This window comes from Phoxinus phoxinus (assembly GCF_949152265.1).
Source record: "Phoxinus phoxinus genome assembly, chromosome: 2".
NCBI lineage: Eukaryota > Metazoa > Chordata > Actinopteri > Cypriniformes > Leuciscidae > Phoxinus > Phoxinus phoxinus.
In genome coordinates this window covers 35,898,134-35,914,793 of record NC_136877.1, presented here as the reverse complement: position 1 = coordinate 35,914,793, position 16,660 = coordinate 35,898,134, and the positions used below count along the sequence as shown (strand labels likewise).

The window sequence follows — 16,660 nt, the reverse complement described above, 5'->3', positions numbered from 1 at the left end:
GTTACATTGAATGCACTAGATGAGAAATATACCTCTTTTTATACACAATTAGAATCACCAGATTTTGTGTGGTTACAGCTGAACCCGTTTCATAACACCCAGTAAATACCATGTTTTGCAATAAGGCTTATTTATGGAGCTATGTTAAGGACTGAACATAAGGAACTTGCTAAAGGTTCAGTTCCACTCTAAATGCTGCCATTTAGATTTTATTTTCCTTGCCCCGTTTTCCAGATAGCAAGGGTTTGCAAGACTTCTCATGAATATAATTTGATGTTTCATATCTTAGTGCCATCTAGGGATATGGAAAATAAATCTGCAATTGAAAAGAGGGCTTTTGATTGAGTTGAAACAGGGCATTACTAATGAGCAGGGAGGATCATTCTCTTCTGAACTTCACTGACACTGAAATGCCACACGTTACATGCTTTCTGCTAATGATGGGAACTGGAAAGGATTCTCTTGGTGTATTTGTCTTGAAGTTTAAATTTTACCGGGTCAGTCCATAATGGAAATGCAGTTGTGATGCATGTTTAACAGCTGAATACAACATGTACTCCTAAATCATTTTAAGGAACAGTCCCATTACAATTTCTATTTTATATCCTTTATACGTGTATATTTACACAAGAGATTTTAACTTAGCAAAAAGAAAAAGGACAAAAAAAAATTAGATATAACAATTCCCTTGAGGGTAAGGTTCATTAAAGACCAAAAACATTTATGTAGCCCAACAGTGTCAAAAAGTAGATGGACAATTTTTCTGTAACAAATGCCTTAGATGAGGGACAATACATCTGATTAAAGGAAATCTGGTCAGTGAGTCTGTGTGATTCTTCTTATTGTCATTTAAAGTCTTATGGTTGCACTTACAAACTACACAGAGATGTCAAATCCACATAATTTAATATGAACTTGAATCATCATTAACCAAAACAAAGGATCACATTGAAATGTTAACGGAATTACAGATGTGTCCAGTGCTACACACAGTAGTCTGCCCAAAGCAAGTGAGAGAACAGGAAGTTATGGTCATCTAAACAAACACGTTAAGAAATAAGCTGTACAGCTGCACCTAGAGTATGTCAGGAAAACATGTATGTGCACAAAGGTTGTTTACAGATCACCAGAGTACAGTTCAGGAAAGAAAAAACTTCATGTAAAGCCTTACAAAAAACTAAATCAATGTTGATCTTTACAATAATCTCGAGGCTATAAATTAAGCCAATTAAAAACATCAGAGGTTCAAAATAAAAAAAGGAAACAAAAAAAGTATTTATATTTATTTGCTGTGAAGAGTCAGATGCTAGAACCTTCCTTTAAAGGGCTTGAATCCTCCGCTGCCACCGGCCATGGGAACATTAGTGATCTGCACAATTCTGTTTAAACCAGTGGAGGAATGACTGCAGAAAGAAACAATCAGTATGCATGCAATGTCAACATTCACGTTAAAACTTCTTCACCTGTTGTTAATTAAAAATAAGGTGGCTAGATCTGGTATAAATAGAAGAGACACAACATATTGAAATATGCACTCTAGATCAAAACAAACCTTGAGTGTGGTGCCATCATGCCAGGCCTACTGTCCCCCATTCGACGGTTATCTGCGAATCCTCCGCTTTGTGAGCCTGCTGCCCCGTGCCAGTCTTTCCTGGGGCCCTGATCGCGTCCATGCCGCTCCACCACCACCTGCCTGCCACTGCCAAAGTGCTGCTGTGGTAAGTAAGATGGAGGTTATTCAGTCATTCCTTTTGCTGGAGGTCTGCAAATCTAAATGTCAGAGGCATGCACTTCACCTGATCTCCCATAACCACGGGCCTGCCTCCGTCTCGGCTGTTGAAGCTGGTTCTGCCACGGCTGGCTGTGGACACCCCTCTTATGGCAGGTCCGGGACCTTCTCTGCCAGGACGTTCTGGACGCATTCGCACGGCTCTGTAATAATCAACAGCAATCACTGGTTACCAGCAGCTCAATGAACGCCAAGCCTGAAATATCAGTCTGTGATAGTGTTTATTCAGTGAGATATTTAATATCTTTCAAGACTGATTTGAGAGTTGTTGTTTTAATGAAAGACCTGGGGCCTCATTTATAGGATCATTAATATGATCCTAAATGTTCGTACAAATGTTTCTGAAATGTTCCTATAAATTATGTACAAGTCATCCGTATGCACAATAAATTTCCCTTAATCGATGTTGTATTATTATAATTACTGGTATACGAGCGCAGTTTGCACACATGCTCTTCAGTTGGCATAAGGACTTTTTCATGTTTCTGCCTTTTAATATCGATTTGTTCCTCACATTTGATGCAAGATGAAATATGAAATTTAGGATTAAATCCAATATTACGTGATTCTATACATGAGGCTGGTGGCTATACATTTGTTTTTTTCTTCATGCTTTTGAAAGGAACACATTTTATTTTTATTTTGTAAGGGCAAAAATGCCCCATAGTGCATTTAAAATGTATTCTAGCAGAGGGATGATTCTTTCCTGACATTGTGTGCATCATTTACAGCTACATCTGTATTTGATAACAATAATGTGTTTCTAAAAGTAACAGAAATAATAGTTTGTCTTATTGACAATAAAAAATATGTTGTGTTGGATGTAAATGGATGAGATGCTGTGATTTCATTCGATTCATAATTTTCATTATAAATGGTAAAAATAATAGGTAACACTTTTACAAAAAGGTCTCATTTGTTAACATTAATGTAATAACTAACATGGACTAACAATGATCAATACATTTGTTAATCTTATTAATCTTTGTTAGTTAAATAAAAAAATACTGTTGTTCATTGTTTGTTAACAGTGCATTAACTAAAGTTAACAAATACGACTTTTATTGTTAAGAATGTATTAGTAAATGTTGAAATTAAGATTAATAAATGGTGTTCATTCTTAGTTCATGTTAACTAATGAAACCTTATTGTAAAGTGTTACCAAATAATCAATAGTAAATATCTCCCCTAAATAAAATTAAAGAATTCTAACACTGCTGTCAGAATACGGTTTTGTCCACATTGATGGAACAAAGCAGAAGTACAGAAGAACTGGTAATGTAATCAGTTGTCATGAAAATCATTCGATATTATATCAAATTAGCAAAGTTATACTGAATAGGTACTAAATTTCAATTCCCAACCAGAGCATAGGGAGCACAAACAGAAGCTCATCTGTACCTCACATCTCCTTGCTTCGCATTCATTCCCCCATCAGTCTTCCAGCCAGCATGGCTGCCGTCTCTGGGGGTGCGTGAGTGAGCAATGGCAGGAGGTGGTGCTCTGCCTCCAGCTGGTCGATCAGGCATGGACACCTGCCTGCGCTCATCACGGTCACGGATCTCACGACGATCGCTGTCTCGCAGCTCTGTGCGAGGTGGAGGTGGTGGCTCTGGTCTTCGCACGGTTTCAAAGTCTTTTGGATAGCGGTCGAACCCTGAACTTTCTCGGCGCGGAGCAGGGCGATTTTTCTTTGAATCAGGTTCATTGTCAAAGCGGTTGCGTCTGCCAAAAAAAAGAAAAGAAAAAAGGATTCATCGGTTGCCGTTCATTCACAACTTGAGGCAATTCGGAAATTTAGTAGGTTTACTCATTGGAATGAAAGTGTCTGTGGAAAATCAGTCTCTTCTTCCTGTCCTACTCTTGTTTTTGTGATTGCTTACCTATCAAAGTTGTTGGATTGCCCGGCTGATGTCTGTGGGTATCGGTTCCGGTCTCTGGGGTTGAAATCATTAAAACGATTCTGTTGTCGGCTATTGTAGTCTCCAGCTTGACCAATGCGACCCTCTGGCTGCGTTTGCATCTTTTTACCACTATTCCAGTATGGGTCTTCCCTCCTGCACATACAGAGATGGAAAAACTTAACCATATTGAACCATAGAGATAACTAGACCCCAAGAACTAATATCTAACAGTATTGTTTGCACACCTCTGGTCAACATCACGTCCCCTCTTTAAGTTGTTTCGTTTCTCCTGCTCGTAGCGCAACTGCTCCTGCTGCCGTCTCAGTTCCTCACGTTCACGAACCAAACGCTCTGCTTCCTTGCGTCGCTCCTGCACACACACATACATTTTTGAAACATCAACGTAAAGACAGAAACAAAATCTCTGCTTTGAGTTTCCACAGGCAGGTATTTTGTGGTTGTACCTGCTCTATACGGATCCGCTCCCGTTCTAGTCTCTCTCTCTCCATGCGCTCGCGTTCGAGTTTCTGTCTTTCCACCTCCAGTCGTTGGCGCTCTCTCATTAGGTTCTCCCTTTCCTCACGCTCGCGCATAACACGGATGCGCTCCTTCTCCCGGCGCTCTCGCTCTGCTACCTCGCGCCGTCTGGATATCACACCAAACCAGCATTACAGACTGCAGCTCAAGCACTTTACTGTTCTGTGTGTGAACGTAAAAGAACGTACACCTACCTACGCAGTTCCATAGCTCTGCGAACGCGCTCCATCCTGACCATGCGCTCACGCATGCGCTGTTCCTTCATCTTCTCAAATGGTAGGATGTCTTTGTTTCCACCTTTGTTAGGCATGGGGCGTCCTTTCTTCATCATCTCCATCTGCAAGTATGAACAAAATACTCTCAAAGAAAATACTAGTGTATATAGTCTTAATTTAGATCGTGTTTACGGTTATCTAGGTCTTCTCAGAATAAAGGAGTTAACCAACCTCCTCAGGTGGTATGAACCATCTGGGACGTCGGTTCATCATGTTGGGTGGACCAGGCTGCAAAGAAATACACAATCAGATAACTTCTACCTCCTTCATGATAATACAGTTCATACGGAGGATGTCTGCAGTACCTTCTCAAACCTTCCACCCCTTCTGAAAGGAGGTCGAGATTTATTGAAGTGTTGCTCTCCTTTATTATGGTCAAAAACCATATTACCTGGACTCTTTCCTGTGGATAGAAAGGGATGGATACAGATATTAAAAAACACAAACAGAAAGTATTTTTAAGTTCTTAAACTTTCTCAGTAAGTGAATATAACCAAACTATAACATACGTCCATGTTTCTTATCATCTTTCTTTGCTATGTCAGCTCCTGAATTGGAAAATGGTGCATCAGATTTGTTGCTTTTGGGGTCCTGTTTTTTTGCTTCTTTGCTGTCCTTCTCAGAGGGTTTGTCTGATTTCTTCTCCTCCTTCTTAGATGAAACTGGAGTCCTATTAAAGCAAGAAGGAAGGAACGTATAACCAGTGTATAACCAATGAAACACTCCTCCCCTTAATAGAACGGAAAGAGATTCAAATTACATAAACTCTTACTTGTTGGAGGTTTTTGCTCCAGTTAGAGTGCGCTTTTCTCCAGAAATTTTACTGGAACTTGTCTTCTCTTCTCCCTCTTTCTTTGAGAAGTCCTTTTTGAATGGGTCAGTTTTTACCTATGAGGATGATACCACGAGATCAGAGATTAAGTATGAAATACCGCTTGTTTTTTCACAAAAACAAACACGATGATGTTTGACTGCAGTAATGTAAATCCTTTAAAATCCCTCAAGTAAGTTGAGTACCCCACAGTTCTTACCCTATCCACACATATCTGTTGTCCATGGAGTTCTGTGCGGTCCAGGTGAGAGATGCACCTGGCCACTTCTGCACTGGATGACATGGTAACTAGTCCATAACATTTGGCTCCTGGGCTACGAGCATTGGTGACCACTTTGGCACTAAAAACCTATTTTAAAACAATATGTAAAAAAGATTTTTTTGTAAATGTTACAAAAGTAGTCAACATTACAATCCCTCACAACATCACAAGCACGTTAATTTGATGCTGGTGCTAATGTATAACATACAAAGAGCCGTTACCTTTCCATATTTGCCAAAGAGGTTCTTAAGATCAGCTGCTTTGGTATTGGACGACAGGCCGCTCACCCACAGATTGCGAGTAGAGCTGGTGCTGCCACTCCCTGAAGACAGAACAAGACATGCCACTACTTTAATGACAACTTGAGCATCAGAGCAGATTCACTTTCCAAATAATGAAACTTCAAAGTGTATCAGGCAGATTTTTACTTCTCAAAAACAGAATAGGCTAATACTGATGTTTTGTCATTTCTCACCAGCTGTTGTATCCATACTTAAAATTTGTATCTATACTGCAAACACATTTAGGAAATAAAGTCATACCTTTATCATCTTTCGTAGTCTTTCCATCTCTGTCCTTTGAAGAGCTAAAATGTGAATATTATGAGAGCAACAAGAAGAGAGAAATACTTAAATGAGTACCATAGCATGAGAGACGACTGTGGGCACCGAGGTACATCTCCAAATGGACAACAAAGGTTACACAAATGTTTGGTGCATTACAGAAAAAGGAAAAGAACAAAAAAATCCCCATAGGCAAGGCTTGCACTCGGACAAAACTCCAATAAGGCTTCTTTCTCTTGCTTTTCCACAGGAGCAAGGTGGGTCAGGTTTTCTGCCAATTTATTCCCTTGACCAATGACATCCTCAGGAGGGTGTTCAACTTCAGAGAGAATCACTTCACTGGACTGACAAACCCCTCTGACATCACTGGAACTATTGCTCTTTTTTTTAACCCATAAGTAGGGACTGGAAAAGCAAGTGCTGGAAATGTGTGCGTAACAGACGTCTTTTCTGCTCCTCGTTTAACTCCAATTACCAAACTCGAAAAAATGGCAAACCAAACCAAAAGAGCAAACCAAAGGCAGGGATTAGGTACAATGAACAACTTGTTATGAAAAAATTCTTGCGGCTACCCACAATGCTGAGTTCTTATTGAGCTGGAACTTGGTAGTAGTATCTTAAAGAACTGACATAGAAAGACAAACCTCTTTGCTTGACCTGTCGCCCCAGTTGAAGAGGGGCCTTTCTTCCCAGAATCCTTTTCTTTGTCTCCCGTTTCTCCTTTCTTCGAGGCCTCTCTGTGGTCTTTCTTGGCGGCGTCAGACTTCAGCCCGTCATCTCTCTTACCATCCTTGTGGCCATCTATCGCTTCAGTCAATGAATCGGTCTCCTGCCTCATCTCAGCAGTGGCCTCAGGCTCTTCACAGCCTTTGTCTGCCTCAGAATCTGGAAGTTTCACATGTTTACCTGTTTCCAGGAGGTCGTCGCCATCCACATCCAGTGTGATGGCATCTTCGGCCTGGATGGTGACAGATATATTGTCATCCTCAACTTCTTTTACGGGTTCAGGAGCAGGTTCGCTCTCCATGGCCTCCATCTCTGGGACTTCAGGCTCAGCTTCTCTCTCTGCCTCAATCTCCACATCAGGATCGGGCTCAGGTTCCACATCTGCCTCAGCCTCCACATCTGCCTCAGTCTCAAGATCAGGCTCCACTCCTGCCTCAGTCTCAGGCTCTCCAAGGCCGTCTTCACAGGAGAAGGTTTTAGAATTGTCACGAGTAGCATCATCAGTATCAGTTACATCTGAGGGATTTAACAAGCATAAAACATGGCAAAAAACACATTGTTTAACATTCACATCTCTGTGCTACGTGACCTAGAAAGTACAACAAAGAGCAAGTTTAGTGTTAGTGGTCATCGAGGGTGAGGAAACCACAGCTAGACATAAAACATTCCTTAGAGAACAACGAAGAGGTTGAACAATCTTCTCGCAACGTTGAATATAAGCGCCAATGACAATTTATCTTGGTCCACATTTTGAAGGTTCCACAACTGGGTGATGTTGACGCACTTCTCTGCTTTACAGACATGCATTCAGTCAGAGTGAAATTGCATATCTATACCATAACGAAAGTCCTCCTGCCAGATGTCACTAAGCTTCTTGTGGTCACATCGAGGGTCTTCTTTCAAACGTTTCCGCTGACTGTCCATCTCAGTTTACAGCTGATGGAGGCGAATCAAAAACAGGGTGGCAAATCTTCTCTGATCCGTTAGAGAAATCTGGCCTTGTTCACAGCATTCTGTCCAGTAACACGGCTAAAAATGGGTGTCCACTGATTGGCGTCCAGTCTTGAATGAGTTCAAAGCACAAGCAGTGATGTTGATGTCCACTTAAGCCATGTCGGCTATATTGCAGTCAGAAAGAAGTGTCAAGACTTTGGTGAACGAGGTTAACATATGTTCTGACCAGTCAAAGGCACTCAGCCTGTTGCTGTCTCCATTTCAGGAGGTAGTCCAGACTCAACAGAAAGAAAGATGCATCCTGCTGAACCTTTGGTGGTGTGGTGATCTGAACAGAGGAAACTCTCTGAGTGGGTGAAAGGCTTCCTCTTGCTGATGAAATGTGGTGGCAGGGTAATGTGCTCTTGAACAAATTAGATGATGAGATTAGGAGTTTCACTGATGTTAACACAAATGGTGAGGCGTTATCTGTCCTTTGATGCAGCACATGGTCCAGATGGAACGTTTTAATGTCTGTGAATTGTCGCAAGACCCACGGCTAGAACGTTGAGATTGAAAAACAGCAAAAGAAAAAGGAAGCAAGAGAAGTCCAACCTTCTGAAACCTGAAAAACAAGCGTTACATCTCCACCCTAATGAGTGACCCGACATACCTTTTTCAGATTCCTCTTCCTCAGTCTCCTGAAAATAAAACAAAAACTGATATAAGAATTTGTGAAAGTTCTAAAGAATTGGGTAAAATTGTTAATTGATACTTACTAATCAATAACTAATAAGACAAACAAACAAAAAAGCAGATAATCTGGAATATTTTTTATATTTCCCATCAATGTAAAAAGCTGTCTCACGATATCACCATGATGGAGTTGAGTTTGTGGCAAAACTTTTACAGTGCTTGAATTATATAATTGTGACTTTTACTGCAAATGATAATTAAGTAAATATATGCACTGTTATCATTTACATGCCTGGAGAGCATCTCAGCAGCTTGGTTAACAAATTCCATCTCTGCATAAGCTGTGACGTTAGGAAAACTACATGCACCATTTCTACAGATTTGTAACTGAAATAATTTATAAACCTACACCAACACATGAGAATACATCAGTATGTTTTAGGGCTGTCAAACGATTAAAATACTTAATCGCGATTAATCGCATTAATGTCATAGTTAACTCGCGATTAATCGCACATTTTTATCAATTCTAAATGTCTCTTGATTTCTTTTTGTCCCATTATTTTTTCTCATTTTAATGCTCTTATCAACCTGGAAAAATGGATCGGCTTGCTTTGTGCAAATGTTTTTTTTTTATTGAAAACAACATTGGCATCACTGTGTTCAATTCCACACTAACATTCTCACTTGGAGCAAATAATCTCTCACACAATGTAACACTGTCCATCAATAAAAGGGTGAAAGAAATACTGACGAGGTAACGTTATAGAAACGCATCAGCTGTGTGTGTGCTTGGCCATCAAGTTCAGACTGCTGCGATTACGTGCTGCGATGATAGCTCAGTTCACAACGACAAAACACACAGATCACTTTGGTCTTGTCAATTGAACCATTTAGCAACTTTTTAAAAGTAAACTTTCCATTCAGAATCTTATTGGCATTTCGGCGTCTCGCGCTCATCATTCATCCACTCAAAACGTAACGTTCAGACGAGAAGCGCCGCGTCGTGCAGCGCCTCGTATTTAAAATTCGAACACATTATTCTCTATGAGTGTACACACACCGGCGGCGCCATTCAGCGTTTTTATTGCTGGCCATAAACTGAGAAAGTGTTTTCTCAGAATATGCTAGACGCGTTCAGTTGTCCTAGACGCGGCTCGGCGCTGCGCTTCTCGTTCACTCTTTGGCCGGTTCGCATCGCAAGCCCAAACAGGTGTGTGCGGCGTGCCTGTTGTTTTGTTTCTGTTCTAGCTAGATCCGGTGTGGTGTTGTAGTTTTAATAACGTTACTAGTTGTTGCAAAAGCATGTGAAAAAAACTACAAAGTTTGCTAGGCGTTAATCTCGCGATAAAAAAATTTGCACCGTTAAAATGGGTTTGTGTTAACGCCGTTAATAACGCGTTTAACGGACAGCCCTAGTATGTTTATAAAAATTGTTCATCGCGATTTCAAAATAAAAGATCAAACCACAGATCTATTATGAATGACTGGATTGTTGACTGCATTCTAAACTGCCATTTTGATGGAGAAGCCACTGGAGGTGTTTGAGGCGACATCTCACGATTCCCTGCCGACAGAGCGTATCATTGACTTATAGCCAAAACATTGACCTAAAAATCATCCAATTTAAAGCGTTACAGTTGCGCAATAATAGTTAAGATATATGTACTAGGATTGGGCGATGTCTACCAAATTGGCATCAGACGACGTCTACACTACAGTGAAACATCACAATGAACGAGGACATTGGGGTGGGGGGTGTTATGTATATCAGTTCATTAGATGGCCATTTGCCAAAACATTGAAAACAATTATAGATCACTAAAAACATAACATTCTAATTTTCCCATGGGCATTGGAACCATTGTATGTGGGTGGGACAACAAGACCCACTCACTTTTACCCTCTCTAATTCACCGGTTACATAACTTGCCCATCGCGGCACAGACCCCACCGTAGTTTAGGGCTGTCAACGAATATTCTAAATTCGAATATATATTCGAATAGTTTTAAAAAACAAAATTTCGAAGGTGAAAAAGTATATTTTCGAATGTGGGAAAAAAAATTGTTTTACAGTCTATGGGAAAAACACGCCCGCGGTAACAGGCGCAGCTGTCTGGTTTGCGAGTAGGCGCGCGCTGCCTGAGACAAAAAAAGTTGACTTACATGGAATATGGCAGAACGTGCAGAGCCCAACTCGACCGCAGCAGAGAAAGTGATTTAACCCCCCAAAATCTAAAAAGCCATGTCTGGAAGTACTTTGGATTTTGGTACTAGATAGTATGCAAGCTATGTAAGATACAGTTAGCATACCATTTGACCACTAGCAACAAACAGAAACATTTCTAAAGTGTAGGCTACTGTACTGACTAAATAGATATTGCATGAATATGGTAGGTTAGATACAGCAGTTTCATGCACTGCAGGCTTCCACTTTTACAGTTTCATGTCAAGGAAAAGTTCCACGTTTACCACAGCACAGCTCGCTCGGAGCGTTCAATGTCGGTTCTATATACTGTAAAACTTCAATTAATGTTAATAATATCTGTTTCAATCACTGAATGAAGCCTGCTATATTTGGGACAAGAGTCACGACCTTAAATTGCTTGCACAAAACTCTTGATCAGCACTCAAAATTTGTTTATTGTTGTTGTTCATTTAAACCGCTATGCGCAGAGAGCGTGAGGGCGAGAGAGAGAAAGAGTGCCTGCGAGCGAGCGAAAGTGAGGTCTGCGGTCTTGGCCATTAGTTGATTTACCTGTTTTTGTGTAGCAATACGTTGTCGAATACGTTTAAACTTAAATAAACTACCTATTCAAGTAGTTATGTCTCTTTGTATTAATTTGTCCTGTTATTGATGTAATGCTGGATGCGCATTTGACAAAATGCACATCCAGATGTTCGAATATATGTTTTTTTTAAAGGAATATTCAAACGTCATTTGAGCAATTTTGACAGCACTACTGTAGTTTAAAAATATATATGATAGAGGCCTAATAAAAATAAAAATAATTTAGTTGCGTTAGAGAACAGACACTACAATTAAAAACTGAACGTGTCTGCTCAATGCAGCGTGAGCCGAGAGACTCGCAGCACAGATCAGCAGCAGGAGTCAGATTTAATTTATCACGTTACGAGAGTGACTGACAGAAAATATTGCCAAATAGGTGCTTTTACATTTTGCTTTGAAACCAAATCTTAGCAATATTTTGGATTAAAACCTAATGCTAATAGAGAACCTGCAAAGGGTTAGATACGTTTTCCATTAAGAAATGCTTTTATAAAACTGTACCCAAATTTGTACCAATATATTAATAATTTATTAGTTTCAACACTTTTCATACCTTAGATAAGGATTCCTCTTCCATGGTGGTGTCAGCGTCCAGGTCTGTCTTCTTTCCTGAAGATGTGCAATAAAGCAATTTGATCAACTTATTGAAGTTAATTAAAGAAGTTGAGTTCATATAGTGAAGATTTACCTTTAGATTTGCTATGTTTTCTCGTGGGTGTGTCAGCTGACATGGTGAGCTCAATGCTGTCTGGATCACCACCTTCATCCTCTATCGCCTGCACACAAAAACCAGACCATTCAATTTCAAACATTGAGAATTTCTGGTCAACGACCACTTATCACACTGTAATTGTGTAGCAAGCAGAATGATGTAAAACTGCGAAGCATGAAGGTGCAGGTCTTAAACACACAACATGCAGAAGGTTTAAACAACAAAATACATACTTTTTGGTTAAATAAATTTGGACTACTGCACAGAACTAAAAGTTCTGCACAATGAACTACAATAAAACAACGACCAGGTGCTATGCTGTTTTGCAGCTCACAAACCTTACTAATTTAAATCTAGTAACATATATATATATATATATATATATATATATATATATATATATATATATATATATATATATATATTGTTACACATAACATCATTACATTTGACAATTCAACTGTAAATAGAGATGAATTCGTTTAAAGTTGAAGCAACTGATCTGAGCGCGTGCAGCAGCATTCGCTAATATAATTTAACGTTAGCCTGCTTAACAAATGCTTAGCCTAACTTACAGATTAATTTCTAAAAATACTAATACATATTTCACGCAAATTCAAGTTTTCACCAAAACGAAATACGGGCATTTCATTAGTGTTGTTAGTAAACACATAAAAAAACGCCGGGAATACAAACATTTTTGGAATAAAAATGGCTAACCTTATGCTAACTCACTAGCCATCAAGCTAGATCGCGAGCGCTAACACGTCACCGTAATTTACGATTTTAAATTAAAATTACCTGCTTCAATCTTGCGATGAGTGTATTTTTTACCCCAGTAATATCCAGATTTCGTCTTTTGAGTTCAGATTTCAGGTCTACAACGCGTAAATCTGTAATCTTCTTAGTCTCCGCTGAAATGGCCACCGACGCCATTTTACCCGTGTAACTGGATCTGTGTGTGTGCGCGAGCACGACAGCGACACACTCAACGAGCACCACAGAGGACAGCCAACCATATACCCCTTGTTGACGATTTTCTATTCATGATAATACAAATACGACACATTTATCTAAGATTTTATTACATATTTTGCGCGCGCCAAGGTTTTAGTTAGATTGACAACACAGTGTCCCTTAACGAAAAAGTAATTAAGGTTAATGCAAAAAGTATTATTTGTATATAAAAAAATATATATAAAAAAAAAAAAATGAAACTGAAAATCTGAGTTGTTATGTCACCTGCATAATAATTTGGAAAAGTGATGGAAAATAATTCTTAAAATGCATTCTAAATGTCTAAATCATTTGTAATAAGGAATTATTCACAGTATTTTCAAGTGCAATATTAACAATATTGTGCATGATAATTTTTGCGATAGAGGCGTTGCTATCGGCACGTCTACAATGTAATTAATGTCATATTTATTAAAACAAAGAATAAATCTCATCAAGTTAGTGTTTTTAAGGATTTTTGCATTTATTCCAGGCCTAAATAAATGCAATCTATAGGCTATTCCCAGACCAACACTGAATCAACATTGAATCAATGTTAATGTTAACCAAAAGATCATTGAATCAATGTTGAAATTTAACATTGATTTTTCATCAGGTTTTGCACCCTGAAATAATGTTATTTCAACGATGAAAAATAGATCAAGATGGACATAAAATCAATATTTTTTCAACTTCAATTAAATCACTTATTTAACATTGAATCAACATAAACAATATCAAATCAATCTTGCTTTATGTACAGCAGGATTCTATGCCAGTTAATTGTCTGTTTTTACTCCTTTCAATCAAAAACAATGTAGGGATGCAATTAATGGTTTTGAATCAAAAAGTCTCTTAAACCTTCAGTTTACATGCAAATATTTGTATTTATGACCCCACAGGGAGTTGAACGTCTGCATATTCTATTTTGATTTCTTTTTCAGAAAAAGTCTAAATTTGTGTATTTTGTATGATAGTAAAAGACAATGAAACTTGTTTGTTTTATATAGGATAACCAGACAGATGACTGAGGGTGACCTTGAGCAGTGGCAGTTCATTATTCGGAAGGCGAGGGAGAACTTCATGAACCACCTGATGACATTGGCTTTGTGATCGAGGGAGTTGAAGTTTTGAATCAACTGATTTCAGCTACAGTACGTCAGCTTGTTCCCTGCTTCTGGGTATACTTCAACCTAAAAGATTTATATTAAAAATAAAAAGTCATACATTTGAATTCAGTGTGTTTTTAATCAAATTAAAAAACAAATGTAACAGTCACATTTCCAAATATTTATGACCCACCTTCTGCCAGTCATACACTACCGATCACATTGTGCAGTTCTAACTTCCTGTTTGTTTTTGTATTCTTTAGATGCCTTACAACTACAAGTGATGGCTGAGAAAAAGGAGGCCAAATCCAAAGTTTGTATAACTGCAAAAATGGCTCCGTTATGCCCCTGAACTGCTTGGGGACATTGCTCGTGGTGGAAACCCCTGCAATCCTTTTTGCATCAGAAGAGTAGCTTCAATCCTTAAAAAGTCCTAAACAGAGAACTTTTTCTGTAGCACTGTGTTTCTGTCTTTGTTGGTGAGTTTCCGTTACTCCAATTTTACACAGATGCACATTTATGTTGTCATGGTTTTCCAGGCTCTTCTCCTGGCATTTACTTTATGAATTCAGAATCAACAATTCCATGTAAAAGTTTTAAGTCACTTTGTCATCCATTTTATTATTCTTAAGTTGTATTTTAAGTTCTTTCCCCTAGTTTCATATAGTCAAGGCTTAAGCTAGTCCCAGACTATGCACGATTGGCCTGTTTTAACTGAAAGAAACCTCCACTGATATATCATAAAATAGTGCCACTGTCTTGTCTCAAGACGCACGTAATGTTTTTTACTAAGGCACATTTGTAAAAGTTTTTGTAAAAGGCCTAATCCTGGCTTAAGTGGGAAACCAGGCCATGTTTTACTTGTATTATAAAATGTGACCAGTTAAGGAGCTTGATGACTGATGATCTGAGTATAAGTTGACTTTAAAAAGAATAGCTGGCATCAGTTAAGCTAACTGCAAAATTAAAATGTATATAAAAAAAAAAAAAAAAAAAAACTGCATAGAACACCAAAAAAATTGCATTGTTGCATATCCCCACCCTCTATCTCTAAAATTAACTATGAAATATAATGATTAAAATCCTACAAAAATCATTGTTGTGTGTCTTTATATCACTAGAATTTGCTCAGTGTCCTTATGCCTATGTGCTACGTGGCCATATCATGTATTTGATACCTTTTTGCTTAAAAACTCAATCCTGTTACTCATAATCAAATAACAGGAGTTAAAGGAACAGCAGTGAGTAGAGTCCTCAGTTTTGTTGATTTAATATTGTAAATATTAGTCGATATAATGCTATTCACCTGAATTATGAGTTTGAAGGTTGGAATTACTTAAATTGTAGACATTAGTATTAGATTGTGAATACTTCCAAGGAGCCAGTCCAACAGCAAGTGACAGAAACGTTTTGTGTTTCTTATATTTTAGAAGATGGAGAGAACCCATGCAGGTGCCAGAATCCCCATGGCATACTGCAGGGGAAGGAGCAAGACTTTCCTCTTTCTCCCTTCCTCTCTCTTCTCCTTCTTTCTTCTTTCCTTCGCTGTACTACTAGCACATAGTACATCACTTCAACACAGAAATGTTATGCAGTCACGTACACTCTCTCTCATATACACACACATATGGACACCCAATGTTCATTCCTGTTACTAATTTTTAAACAAAAAAAACAAAGGTAAACTGTATTTATCAGTTTTGCTTGGTGCATCATTTATACAATTGTTTAATAAATTAAATAATAAAATAATAGATAAAATTAAGGCTTCGGTCTTCTTTAAAATAAAAAAAATGACGTTTATTTTTTTTTTAAATAGACCTTGACTTAATATATAGTGACTTTTTTGTCACAAATATAAATTAATTGAACAAATAACCAACAATTTCTTTAAAATAAACACATTCTTGTGGGGGAAAACAAAGGAATTAATTGACATGCTTTTAAACGGCACATGAGTTGACAGGACTGAGAAAACATGCATCCATCTTCTGCTTAGAAACCTGTTTAAAATTAAATAAAGTTGCCTGAGATTGACCAAATACACATTTTGAATAGTTAAATGTGTAATTTTGATTCAGTGTTGAAAATATATATAAAAAAGAATGTTTAATTTATTATTATTTAATACGAACTTTAGAGAAAAAAAGTGTTTTTATACACTTTTTAATATCACATTTTGTTATATTTGCGAAGCGTTGTTTTAATTTTTTGTAATATGGATGTTTTATTCACGTATTCCCTTAAAACAGAAAGACTAAAATACAAAATATTAAGAATTTTTTTTTTTTGCAGTGTAACCAGCAGTCAGTCATTACTGTTTATGAATTGCTACACATTAAATTAAATGCAATAATGTTGCCTGTGTGTCGGGGGGAACTACCTATATCACTATCAACTTCACCCAAATCATCACCATCAATATTGCAAGATAAAAACAAGCACAATATACTTTTTCTATCTAGTACTAAAGGTAAAATTTTCAACAAGCAGGTTTATAAGATATAATATTATATAGTGACCATTCATCAATAT

General features: G+C 38.0%; 1 protein-coding gene and 1 long non-coding RNA gene across 5 annotated transcripts; one reads left to right on the top strand and one right to left on the bottom strand.

The window, feature by feature from the left end:
- Nucleotides 1-463: 463 nt before the first annotated feature.
- sltm (SAFB-like, transcription modulator) lies at nucleotides 464-13,085 on the bottom strand. Of its 4 annotated transcripts, none has more exons than XM_079589825.1 (20): nucleotides 12,822-13,085; nucleotides 11,997-12,084; nucleotides 11,862-11,917; nucleotides 8,495-8,522; nucleotides 6,807-7,404; nucleotides 6,142-6,185; nucleotides 5,821-5,921; nucleotides 5,537-5,686; nucleotides 5,278-5,393; nucleotides 5,015-5,175; nucleotides 4,811-4,908; nucleotides 4,677-4,733; nucleotides 4,425-4,567; nucleotides 4,158-4,338; nucleotides 3,939-4,063; nucleotides 3,673-3,846; nucleotides 3,191-3,514; nucleotides 1,797-1,932; nucleotides 1,553-1,713; nucleotides 464-1,403 (listed from the first exon to the last, which is right to left on the bottom strand). In XM_079589825.1, exons 1-20 carry the CDS (start codon nucleotides 12,954-12,956, stop codon nucleotides 1,307-1,309), a joined length of 2,973 nt encoding a protein of 990 aa, XP_079445951.1. In that variant the 5' UTR covers nucleotides 12,957-13,085; the 3' UTR covers nucleotides 464-1,306. The 4 variants fall into 4 exon arrangements, with proteins under 4 accessions (XP_079445951.1, XP_079445953.1, XP_079445952.1 ...); XM_079589827.1 differs by having other exon boundaries at nucleotides 6,807-7,347; XM_079589826.1 differs by having other exon boundaries at nucleotides 588-1,403; nucleotides 1,553-1,710.
- Nucleotides 13,086-14,028: 943 nt separating this feature from the next.
- LOC306991422 lies at nucleotides 14,029-15,586 on the top strand. Its single transcript, XR_013796091.1, has 3 exons — nucleotides 14,029-14,197; nucleotides 14,389-14,604; nucleotides 15,556-15,586. It is a non-coding gene; the product is annotated as an uncharacterized lncRNA (long non-coding RNA).
- The last annotated feature ends 1,074 nt before the right edge of the window (nucleotides 15,587-16,660 follow it).

What these genes read in the sequence shown, in the direction of transcription:
- sltm (XM_079589825.1), bottom strand. Translation starts at nt 12,956, where the DNA reads ATGGCGTCGGTGGCCATTTCAGCGGAGACTAAGAAGATTACAGATTTA. An exon ending in AAGAGGAATCCTTATCTAAG is followed by an intron (nt 8,523 to 11,861) that starts GTATGAAAAGTG and finishes TTTTATTTTCAG; the next exon opens with GAGACTGAGGAAGAGGAATC. An exon ending in AGATGATAAGAAACATGGAC is followed by an intron (nt 4,909 to 5,014) that starts GTATGTTATAGT and finishes TTCTATCCACAG; the next exon opens with GAAAGAGTCCAGGTAATATG.